At 41.2% G+C, this 13,010-nt stretch overlaps 1 protein-coding gene across 6 annotated transcripts in view; it reads left to right on the top strand.

The window, feature by feature from the left end:
* OXR1 (oxidation resistance 1) overlaps positions 1–13,010 on the top strand; it is a 610,641-nt gene that overhangs the window by 571,122 nt on the left and 26,509 nt on the right. For 3 of the 6 annotated variants that reach the window (XM_088442635.1, XM_088442640.1, XM_088442637.1), the window contains one exon: positions 12,600–12,680. The exons of the other annotated variants lie outside the window; for them this stretch is intronic. In XM_088442635.1, the coding sequence (XP_088298761.1) occupies positions 12,600–12,680 (81 nt within the window). The remainder of the gene's footprint in view (positions 1–12,599; positions 12,681–13,010) is intronic. 6 annotated transcript variants of the gene reach the window in all.

Genomic DNA, 13,010 nt, shown 5'->3' with positions numbered 1-13,010 from the left:
ACTCCTGCGTATACATCGGTACCAACGACACACTTCTGCCTGCAACGTAACGTTTACACCAGGTCTGACCAGCCGCAGACACTGCAAGTCTTGTCGCATGCAGTGAGTACTCGAGCTGTGTATACAATCGCAGTGGCTAATTTATGCGCACCCAGGAAACTGCGTTCAAAAGGACAGACACGCCTGCGATTTTACAGCCACTCCCCCGTCACTACCCCTAAACGCTCACGGCCTGTCTCTCTCTCTCATTACTCAATACGTCCGTAATCGCAGTGTGCGATCGCAGCACACCCACGGTGCATGCGCAGTGTTTAACAATCGATCTGCGTATGTAATTGCAATTGCTTACGCTGCTGAATCAGGCCCACAATGCCCAAAAGAGCAGCAGGACGGCAGGACCAAAGGGTTAGATGCCGTTGTAGACAGGGGAAGGAGACAATGGTATAAGTGAGGGAAGGGGACCCTGCTCATGGGAGCTTCCAGTCTAAAAAGGACAGGCACAGAGGGGAGATGGCAAGATCTATTTATATACATTATAGAAATATGCGTATATACTGTAGGTGTATATTGGACCCATCACCTAATTCTGTTCACTCCCCTATCTGCTGTTCTGCCCATCCTGCTCCATCATGCCCACCCACTCCCTGCTCAAACCCTTACTGTCTGTCCGGACAGTAAGGGTTTGACGCCCACCCACCCACACCTGCTCAAACCCTTACCCCCCCTACTCCCATATACTCATCCCATTCAGGCAGTCTCCTCATCCTCTCCGGCAGCTGGCTAGGGTCTGTCCTGTCTCCCTTGTAGTGGGAGTTTTTCGGGTGCGATCCCTGGCTTCTAGAGCGCATGCATTTGTGTGTGTGTGTGTGTATGTGTATGTGTATATATATATATATATTATAAAAAATATGTTAGTACCGGTCAAAAGTTTGGACACACTTTCTCATTCAGTGTTTTTTGTTTATTTCAATTATTTTCAACATAGTAGATTAATACTGAGGACATCGATACTATGAAAGAACACATATGGAATTATGTTGGAAACAAATCAAAATATGTTTTACATTTCTCAAAGTAGCCCCCTTTTGCTTGGATGACAGCTTTGCACACTCTTGGCATTCTCTCAATCAGCTTCACGAGGTAGTCTCCTGGAATGGTTTTCCAACAGTCTTGAAGGAATTCCCAGAGTGCTGAGCACTTGTTGGCTGCTTTTCCTTCACTCTGCGATCCAACTCATCCCAAACCAGGTCAGTTGGGTTTAGGTCGGGTGATTGTGGAGACCAGGTCATCTGACGCAGCACTCCATCACTTTCCTTCTTGGTCACATAGCCTGGAGGTGTGTTTGGGGTCATTGTCTTGTTGAAAAACAAATGATGGTCCCAGTAAGCGCAAACCAGATGGGATGGCATGGCACTGCAGAATATGTGGTAGCCATGCTGGTTAAGTGTGCCTTGAATTTTGAATAAATTACCAACAGTGTCACCAGCAAAGCACCTCCTCCTCCATGCTTCACAGTGGGAACCACACATGCAGAAACCATCCGCCCACCTTCACTGTGTCTCACAAAGACATGGTGGTTGGAACTAAAAATCTGAAATTTGGACTCATCAGACCAAAGTACAGATTTCCACTAGTTTAATGACCATTCCTTGTTCCTTGTGTTTCTTGGCCCAAACAATTCTATTCTTCTTGTTGTTCATCCAAGTAGTGGCTTCTTCGCAGTAATACGACCATGAAGGCCTGATTCATGCAGTCTCCTCTGAACAGTTGATGTTGAGATTTGTCTGCTACTTGAACTCTGTGAAGACTTTATGTGGTCTCTAATCTGAGGTGCTGTTAAGTAGAGGTTTCTGAGGATGGTAACTCTAATGAACTTATCCTCTGCAGCAGAGGTATCTCTTGTTCTTCCTTTCCTGGGGCGGTCCTCATGAGAGACAGTTTCATCATTGCGTTTGAATGTATCCTCAAATCATCAGTTATTGAAATTTTCCGTATAGACTGACCTTCATGTCTTAAAGTAATGATGGACTGTCGTTTCTCTTTACTGAGTTGAGTGGTTGGTGCCATAATATAGATTGTAAGCTTGCGAGCAGGGCCTTCCTACCTATATATCTGTCTGTTATTATTCAGTCTTGCGCTTTAGAATTGTAAGCATTAATAGAACAATGGAATATGCTGCGCTATATAAGAAACTGTTAATAAATAAATAATATGGATTACAACAGTGGTCAAATAGTGGTGTCCACTGTGTACTAACCCTACCCCTGCACAACACAACTGATGGACTCAAACACATTAAGAAGGGAAGTAATTCCACAGATTGACTCTTGACAAGGCCCACCTGTTATTTCAAAACCATTCCAGGAGACTACCTCATGAAGCTGATTGAGAGAATGCCAAGAGTGTGCTAAGCTGTCATCCAAGCAAAAGGGGGCTACTTTGAGGAATCTAAAATATAAAACCTAATTTGATTTGTTTCACACTTTGTTTTGCAACATAATTCCATATGTGTTCTTTCATAGTTTTGATGTCTTCAGTATTAATCTACTATGTTGAAAATAATTTAAATAAACAAAAAACACTGAATGAGAAGGTGTGTCCAAACTTTTGACTGGTACTGTATATATACCCTCTTAAGAAAATTAAAAACAGCTCTCAAACAGGTGACTCAAGTCAGCAGCAAACCGTTTAGTTTTTAAACTTTGGTGGTGGTTTGCTTGGTTATGATAATATGCTGTTTTGCATTGTAATTTATACTTTTAATGTGATTTTCAGGTGTGTTCTAATTCTGCTTCTGTTCTATGTGAATTTACGTATCCATTACATTCCATCCCTGCAGTTTTTTAAACTATTTATGGTCCGACGTTAGCCGTTTAAAGGTCACATACTAGAGAAGCAGTCAGCATCCTGAATGTAAGGGGGAGGGATAGGGTTAGGCTGCAGGGAGGGATGGTTAGAGTTAAGGGGGGTATCCACTAGGCGATTTTAGCAAGCGATTGCACGATAACTACGTAGTTATCTTGCAATCGCTTGCAAATCGCGCATGCATCGGGCATGTTTTGTTCGGAAGCAACCAGGGATGTGCATGCACGCTGGTCGCTTCCGACATCTATCATCGCCCGGACATGCTGGTCAACCTGACGATCTCGTCAGGTTCAGCATGTGCGGGAATGATGGACGTGCCTGGACTGAACGAGTGAACGTTCAGTGTAGGCACATCACTAGATATACAAACGAGAGCACGATCGCAATGTCGTAATCACGCTCTCGTTTGTAGATCTAGTAGTGGATACCCGCCATTAGGTTACTTATCTTGTTGGTCGGAATTCTGACTGCCGGCGTCCCTATCGTGGGAATCCTGTACCCAACCCGAGGCAGTTTGCTAGGAATTAATGGAAGAGATGTAACAATCAGTGAAAAGAGGGGATAATCCTAGAACAACCAATCAACTTCTCCCTATGATTTTATAGAATGTACTTGGTAAATGCTTCCTCCAAGGGGTTTGGTTGGTATGAACAGCTTCTCTACTGGTCCACTTCTCTACTCTTTTCACTGCTTGATACATCTCCCCCCCAATGTCATTGATACATCTCCCCCCCCAATGTAGGGAGATAATTGCTGCTTTCTAGGCTGGATTGTTCTAGATAGGGTTATAGGCTGAGAATGAAGGGAACATTTAAGAAGTCAATGTGACCCTGACGAATGCTAAAAGCTTTCAGGAAATAGTTTTTTTTGCATTTCATTTGTACTTCTAACATGAAATATTTTAAATTTTTGCCTCTCCCAGTGTTACGGAGTTATGACTGTCCCTATCTGTGTGTAATTGTTCTTTCCGTGTAATTGTGCAGGACTTAAGGTGTTTTATTTTTTGGTCCTTTTTTACATTGCTTAGTTTGAGCCATACAGTATGTATGAAGTATTGTGATGTCACAAAACTTCTGGTTGCTTTTTATCTTGATCCCCCTCCGCTGGTGGACCACGCTATCTGTGAAATGGGCGTTTGCGACCATGCAATCACATGGTGCAATCCTGCGACCATGCAATCACATGGTGCAATCCTGCGACCACGCATTCACATCCGTCTTGTGGGGCGTGTAGGCCGACTTCCATGCTCGCTCGTAGGCTGATCTTTTTGCAGCCAGCACGGGATGAGTGCAAGTGCAGATTCCAGGAATGACGACTGGGCGTGCCGGCCTTCCACGTGCGGACGCCTGCATAATAATTGGCATCCGCACTTTAAAAATGACCCAATCTTATGACATGGATGATTTCCATACAGTGATACAAAGATGTTTTTGTTTTGCGAACACTTGACCGATGCGCTTGTTACAATATGGGCTTTGTGAGATGAAAAGAAAATTAAAGTTTGGTCAGAAGAGTGACAGCTGCTGTGTGTGGCAAAATCCAATACACTCTGCTTTATTGCTGGAGAGGCTGGAGCACTCGTGGTCATTGTACGTGATACAAGCGAATATGCTGCAGTGTTCTGTATCATATTAACACACTGTGTGTCAGGGATGATGTTTACGTATAGTAGGAGCTCTGTCCAGCTCTATGCAGCCTCGAAACGATCTCTTGTGTTCATTGTAGAAGTGTGTTTTTCCATATTCTGCCAGTTGGCCTGAACACTGAGCAAGCAGATCTCTGCCCAGTTTGGTGGCCAAAATGGACAGATAGGGTGGCTTAACCTAATCACGTGGGGCCCAAGTAGGACAGTCAGCTGATGTCATTGTCCAAATATTATTTCACTAGTCCCGACTAACAAGGTTTTATAATCTGTATTATCAGCATTGAGGACCTGTGCCCCCAGCTTTATGCTTGTTCTAATATGACTCGCAAGGCTGTCTATTTTAGGTAGTGTTAAAAGGGGTCAAAACTTTATTCTTTTTTTTTTTTTTACTCTTTTATATATTATCAGTCTGGGATAATGTTCCTCTTCTCCAGCTGTTTAATCTTGTAAAGTTACTATTGACCAATGATTGATAACTGTACTAATCTGTTACCTTTGTCATATTTGTAACTTCCCACTATCTCTTACATACGTAATTTATGGTTGGTAATTATTCCAGCCCATAATCTCTGGATGTGATTGCAGCTGAATCTGCTTAACTTTTTAAGGTCCTCCTAATACACACCTATATACTCGCACTGAAATTACACACTTGTCTGATTGGATGTTTATACACCAAATTGGGCATTCTTATTGTAGGAGTATGTGGACTTGACTGGAAAAATAGTTGTTTTCTGTATTGATTAGGGCAGGAAATTATCTGCTACAAATTTGTACACTTCTAGCTGGTTAGTTACTTTTTGTCGTTGGGTTTTCTCCTCTCCCCACAAACTTATCAGATCTGTGGCATACTTTTAGATGTTTTTTTTCTGTGTGTGGGGGTACATGTTACATCATCCTGCTGTCGTCTGAATTAAAATAATAAATATAAAATTTTTCACCCATTTACTGTAGTTTCTAAGTATTTGCTCCTTTATAGACCTTTTTATAAATGTATTGTTTTTTTCCATTATACAATCAAAATGGGTATTGTTTGGGAATTTTTAACTCCTGGTCATTACAAAGTTCTCTAGTTTCAAATAAAACTTGGCGCAATTTGAGAATAGGTTAGTGAGGTAGTTTCAAAGTAAATATAGTGATGTGACAGATTTTGTATTTATCAGTTGTAAGAATTCCGGGTTAAATAAATGTTCTTTCATGTCAGGAGATACATTAATAAAGAATAGTGGAGTGGGGGGTTATACTTTTCATATAATCTCTGTACTGGTGTGCTGGAAATGTTAGCGCCTATGGTACCTTCTCTGTTTGCCTCCTACATCTCTCTCCCTTCTTCATTCACCACAGTAAGACTTGGCAAGTAACCAGGATCACTGTCTAGGGACACATGCACACGATGTTCTGTCAGCCAATTAAGTCATTTTAGACTGAGTTGGCAGCAAACAGCTGTGTGTGTTAAACATTGATCCTAATCAATATTGGATCTGGGTATTTTGCGTGTTGCATAATTGGAGACACAAGTCAGCAGCCAGCTCTGCCTGCGTACAGAATGGGTCTTTTATTTTTATTTACATGTTGCTGCACCCTGATGTTTTATCAGTAGAGGGGGCTGTGAGAATGCCGGTAAGTATGAAGCAGATACGTTTTAAGTGATGATACTTATTAGCCATAAAGCATTGGGAACATAAATATCGCGGACCGTGCGTGCTGGAGTGCTGCGACCGATACTGAGCACGTGGCCTGATAGTCCCTATGTGGTGCTTGATTTAAACATTGCCATTGAAAGTAGTACGGTCTCTATATCGGAATCTGTGTGACAAACCGCCGGACCTAATACCGATGCCGGAAATTCAGCAGGTGAAGATCCCGACGGCGCCTGGTAAGTATCGTAACCCTCCCCTCTCTCCCCAATAACCTCCCCTCTAGTGCCTAACCCTAACCTCCCCCCAGTGGTGCCCAAACCTAACCCTCCCTTGGGGGTGCCTAACCTCAACCCCCCCCCTTCCCCTAGCCTAATACTAATCCACCTGGGAGGTGCCTAACCCTAAGCCCCCCCCTCCCGCGGCTAACGGGTCCCAACGCCCGGCTTACCTACATTTGGTATGCCGGCTGTCGGGATTTCGGCGTGGGGCTGTTGATAGGTGTCGGGATTTAGACACCTATCATTAGTCCCATGCCGGGATTTCACAGTCGGGAAGCCGGCGGTCTGCATTTTGACCGCTGGCTTCCTGACTACACACCTCCTATATCTGCAAGGCCAGTCATATGATTACTAGGCTTGAGTGCACCTTCATCTTCTTCGCACGCATGAGTATATATATATATATATATATATATGTATATGTTATAATATAATAAACTTAGTGCATTTTCCTTTGAAATGTGATGATTCTCAACGGTTGATATTTAGTAACCTCTTGCTAAAAATAGGTGAATTTCTGTAATGTGATGAAAATTGTAATATCTAACAATGCAATCTATAGTGCGTTCAGTTTGGCCGTCACATACATAAGCCACAATATAATCAATATTTTTCCTCCCACTAATTGAACCACTGTCACTTTCCTGTCTAAACACAAAGCTGAGACTCCCAGCATTCCTTCTGCTGCACAATCTTCCCATCACTGGTGTCTCCTCACTTTCTCTGATGCGCGAGTGACTTCACAGGGCTATATCGGGATTATCGGGCTGCTAAATTAAGTATTTCAAGTAACAAGGTATTCCGCAAATTTATGTAATAAACAGAGGTAGAGCTATAGTCCTATATGCAGCTAAGAGACAAAGTCAAATCTGTACAAGCAAGACAAATATTTGCTTTAGCTTACTAGGCTAAAAAATCACTTTGTACTGTGCATGTGAAAACTTGCGTTCATGAAACGGAATGGGGGAGGGGATTGGGTAATCGCCAGAACTGAGGGCGCTGTGATAATAATGACCAACACAATAAGTGTAATTAACTTTACTGTTTTAAATCTGCCTCAACTTGTGTAGGTGAACCCAGTTGTCTGCCACTTGCTTTTTATGGAACACACCGAGAACAGTGGACCGTTTTTTATTTTTTTTTTATATTTTGTTTTATCTGTTGTATGGTACAGTTATCATGTTTTATTCTATTTATTTTCTATTTCTGCATTTAAGGCAGATGCCCAGTTCCCTAGCTGGTCTAAGCAGGCCTAGACTTCTCCTATTGAACCTGCAAGGATTACCTTTTTATAAGAAGGCAAGGGATCAGGGAGTTGCTCTATATTTCTGTTAATCTTGTACCATGCCATTTCATAACCGGTGACATGGAGGATAACTGGCTGTTCTAATGTCCCATAGAGGACATTTAAAGCGTTGTGATGGCTTTTTCGCAGCTACAGGTTATTAAATATCATCAACAGTTCAAAATAGCCGCATTTTTTTTAGGAGATTCTGTCCAACTGGCTACACACCGGCCGATCACTGGCCAAGAGACTCAATGTCAAACTTGCCAGCACAGAGGTGGCCAAAATTATTGAAATCAATCTGTTTGACCTTTCCATCAGTCTGACTGCGATCTATTAATGTAGCTGCATGACTGTTTCTGTGGTATCCGCAGTCACGGCTTGTACAACACCCAACTGTAGTGCTAATCTGCTATTGTGTATGCCTAGGGTCTTGATCACAAGTTAGTGGAGACTTATTATATTAGATTTTTTGAATTTGGACGTCTTGTTTTCTTTTTCGACACAGTTTATCATAACCTTAAATTTACAATGATCACATTTTGCAGCTTCCACAAACACACAGATATCTGAAGCAGTAATGTTTTTTTAGTAAGCAACTGTTGAATAATAACATAAATAAACTTTAATAAATGTTATTATTATTTTTTTTTTAACATTGATCTGATATAACACTTACACACTGTGCGATCAGGAAAGACAGTACGATTACGACATTGTAATCGTACCGTCGTTCCTGATCCCCTGCAGTGCCTACACTTAACGATCAGTCGTTCAGTGCAGGCACACTCCATCATTCCTGAACATGGGCAATCTGTTGTTATCGGCAGATTGGCCTGCATGTTTAGGTGATGGACAATGTCGGAAACGACCAGCGCGCGCATCGCTGGTCGTTTCCTACATTTTGGTGCACGATTTGTGCACAATTACTGAGCGATTGCACGATTACGATGTCGTAATCGTGCAATCGCTCAGCAATATCGCGCAGTGTGTACGCACCTTTAGAAAGTGGCTTGACATGCTTTATATAAATGTTTAAACTGAGATTAAAGCATAGATGATGATTTTTTTTTTTTTTGCGCTATTCTATTTTCTAAGCTTCAGCGTAAGCTGGTCAGTACCGTAGTTGTCCTGCTGGTAATTTGAAAATTGCAGCTGTGCACATTTTTTTAAATGTTATAAATAATGGTGCATACACACGGGACGATCGTTGGTGATAACTATGTCGCTGAGCGATCTCCCTGCACCTTCCCGGTGTGCTGGATGATCGCTATCGATCATCCAGCACACCAGCAACCCGCCAGCGACCCACGACAACTATCACAGGGCCCTAAGTAAACTGGTCGATATCGACCAGGTTGGCCTGCATGCACGGGCGATGGACAATAAAGTTATCGTACATACGTGCCCCCAACCCACCTCGTTGTTGGGTTGGAAGGCACCAAAACATGCACAATATTAACGATATGATCGTTCTCGTTTATATCGTGCATTTTTATCGTACTGTGTGTACGCACCATAAGTTTGCAGATCTTTCAGACATAGGATTGCGATGGATGTTTGTTTTGCTTTTGAATTCCCTATATGACCGGGAAAAGGTTTTGTTGTTAATACACCTCTTATGGCTTTATGTGTCATAATATCCGCTGGAGAAAAAGATCCACAGTATCGCCTGTCCTGGTGCTGCGCAGCTCCAAGCCATCCAGAGCAAGCAAGGTAAAACTGGTAAATAACTCAACCTAAATGTGAACACTTCGAAACATTGCAGTACTAAGCCTTATTTTGCTAGCTATTATTGTATGGAGATGGTAAATGTATACCTCCTTTCTCAGAAACTGCTGGATAATAGCAGTGTCTGCCGCCAATAATCATTCTACGGTCAACGTCGCACAGAGTACATTTCTACCCTATTTTGTCGTGTGGTCTTTACAACACCTGAGCCTCTTTACCATGTCTCTCTGCTTTTATGCATTGAATTGCTTCCACATGATTAACTGATTAGATATTTGATAGCAGGCAGGTGTGCTTGAAAAAGTCCCGTGTGTGTGTGTGTGTGTGTGTGTGTGTGTGTGTGTATGTATGCACACATTGCCAAGAATAACGGTAGAGCAATATTCTGCAGATTTCCTGGTGCACTACTGAGCTTCAAAGGAAAATATGCAATGTTTGTGGCCACAGGTTTTCAGGGAAACCTCCAAACCCCGGCAACTTAATAATAATTAATTATTATTAGCAGTTACTTTATATAGCAAAGCATATTCCATTGTGCTTTACAATTGGAAACAGACCTTACAAGCTATTGGATAACCATTAAAATGCCCCCTACTTTACTTTATTGTTGCGTTTTACCGCAATATTATGCATTTGGATACATAATATACTAATAAAGATGCACAAGCTTTTGGGGTTTATATGTGCCTTTTGATATAGTTAAAAGCCCGTATCACATACCAGTCAGTATGAAGTCTGTGTAACCGTTGTGTGAGTGCATTTGTTAGATGGAGTTGAATAAAATTCCCTTCTATATATGTCCACAGCTGTTGTAGGCGAGAAATTGTTATAAGCAACGGAATAGGAAGCCCTGTGGGCTGGGACCTTTCCTGGTGTGTGGAATAATCTCCTGAGTGTGTAACTCCTCTGTGTGTAATGTCCCCGACAGTACAAGGAATGTGCACATATGTGAGACTGTTATTTTAATTAAGCATGGCTTATTTTTGTATTTACTAATTGGCTTTGGAAGTTCCTTTAAAAATAAAAGGTGCATGTTATGTGACTGTTTTCTCACTAAGTTTTAGCCATTGGAAATGATGAATCGGTTTATTTGACATGAGACACATTTGGCTACATCTTTTTTGTTAATGCTTTTAAATGTACGAGGCATATTCTAGAGCAGGCCTAGCCAACCTGTGGCTCACCAGCTGTTGTGAAACTACAAATCCCAACCTGCCCTGCCACAGTTTTAGCATTCCTTAATAGCGAAACCGTGACAGGGCATGCTGGGATTTGTAGTTTCATAACCGCTGGAGAGCCACAGGTTGGCCAGGTCTGTTCTAGAGACCAGAGATCTCTCGGATTGACCAGCTGATGTGGAACTTCATCTAGCCGAGGCTAGCAGGGCATGCTAGAATTTGTAGTTCCACAACCCCTGAGATAGCCACTGCCTTGTCTATCTAAGCCTGGCATGCAATACGGAAGGTTTTCCGTAGTTACATTAATTAAGTGAGAGTAGTTTTAGCTTTGCTATCAATGAAATCAAACCTGTAAGACACAAGAGTTGCTTTTGGTATTGTTTCCTGATGCTGCAAAAGATGAGCTTCTGTGTTTTACAGGTCTGATTTTAATTATCAAATTATAGAATATAAAAAAATATATTAATTTTATTACCTGATTTACAGATATCACACGTTATACTGCGACCCTCTCATTCTGTGGGAACCTGCCATTACTTTAACCAATAATATCTTTCTTTTCTTTATTAGCAGTGTGGTTGACATCTGTCCCTGTTCAACCCTTAGGGGTAGATTTGCTAACACCTTTCTAAAAATGATAAGTGGAGGCTTTGACAATAGCAGCCAATGAGAATGTGGTACACCTTCAGGAAAATGATAGCTGTCATCTGATTGGTTGCTATGGGCCATGTCTCCGTTTTTTTCCTTTTTGTAGTCTTTATTCCAATGTTTAACTCATTGTAATTCCTGTGCATACACTATTGTACCATTTTACATTTCAGATCATTTCATTTGCTTAAAGTCATTCATGTTAAAGTGTTACACAAAGCTGTGTACTGTGATGGTCCTGACGCCGCTAGGATTACACCTGTCATGCCCTACTCTCCAAGTCCCAAACTGGTCCTGTGAATGGATTTGGCAGTATTTAGGCAGTACATCTGCATAACCTATAAGTCTACTGCATGCCCTAATATATCACTGTTGGTATTGACCAATGCCAGGCCCTTTCCAAGTGATTACTAATAGCAGACGATAAGCAAACCTTTAAACATCAGCTAGGGATGTGAATAGTCTCTACAGCAAAGAGTTAGTTAGACTCCTAATAAAGTGCTTGTATTGTATTGTTAGTGGCACACATGTGGTTTGTGTGGTGAGCCAGCAGCATTCTTGCATCGCAGGACCAGGAAACCAGCCTTTTGAAAGATGTTGCAGGGGGGGGGACTGAGGGGAGATTTACTCTCCACTAGTGGCCTCATATATGCATTCTCCATTCAGGATTGCATAAAATTTGGATTTTTTTTTATTTTGTTTTTTTTATAAATCAAAAACTGATTTATTTGATTTTAAATAAGATTTTTTATTAAAAAAAATTCAAATAAAAGTTTAAAAATGTAAAACGTTTACTTAAAAAATATATTAATACAAAATCCTATTTAAGCCCCCAAAAAATCTGATTTAAATGAAATAAATCTGTTTTTTATTTTATTTGTTATTTAAAAAAAAAACCAATTTTATGCAACCCTGTCTTTAATTATTTGGCGCTTTTTTTTGTTTTTTTTGTTACGATGACCTCTGTGAATCTATTTGGAATACAACATGCTGCAGTATACGTGCTGGATTGACAGTTAGGCGCTCAATGTACGGTATCATTGCTTGCAAAGAGTACATTTTCTGCTTGGTCAGAGCAGATATTTCACATTCTCAGATTTAAACATCTTTGGAAATGTAGCCCACACTACAGTGGATTTTGTGACTGTCATTAGCGGAGTAATTGGATTTTGTCATCCGACTTCCATTTGTTGTATTCTACATGTTAACCATTCCTCAGATATTTTGTTGCAGTTTCTTTTTTTTTTTTTTTTTTTTTGTGTTGCTTCTTCTAACTATTTTTCCCCTCTACTATCTGTAGAATTATTGTCTTCCTGTCTCCATATTCAGGTAGTATCAGTGGCTGAGTACCACCGCAGGATCGATGCCCTAAATACCGAAGAGCTGCGTACTCTCTGCAGACGACTCAAGGTGCCTTCAGTAGTTCACCCCATTCCCTGGACACCACTTGATTTTGCAGCCCTTAGTAATACCTAGAATTCATTCCCTTGGATGGTTTAGGAGTCTAAACCTTGACAGAACGCGTCTCCTAGCACCTCCCTCACCCCCCAAAAAAAAGATAGTGGCTAGATTTTCCGTTTAGAAAGAGCAAATTGGTTCTAAATCTTTTCTTTCCCTTTTTTTAAGATTCCAATTTTATCTTTTTGCTTTTTGCAGTGATAACCTCTTTTATTATTGTGTGCTGGTTTGTCTGTATTATGTCTCTATGTTTTTACTTTCGTGTTTCAAAGTTAAAGTCTC

Source organism: Taudactylus pleione, unplaced genomic scaffold (assembly GCF_031769625.1).
Source record: "Taudactylus pleione unplaced genomic scaffold, aTauple2 ptg000314l, whole genome shotgun sequence".
Taxonomy (NCBI): Eukaryota; Metazoa; Chordata; class Amphibia; order Anura; family Myobatrachidae; genus Taudactylus; species Taudactylus pleione.
The sequence above is the reverse complement of the archived record's forward strand: the minus strand, read 5'-3'. Positions and strand labels throughout refer to the sequence as shown.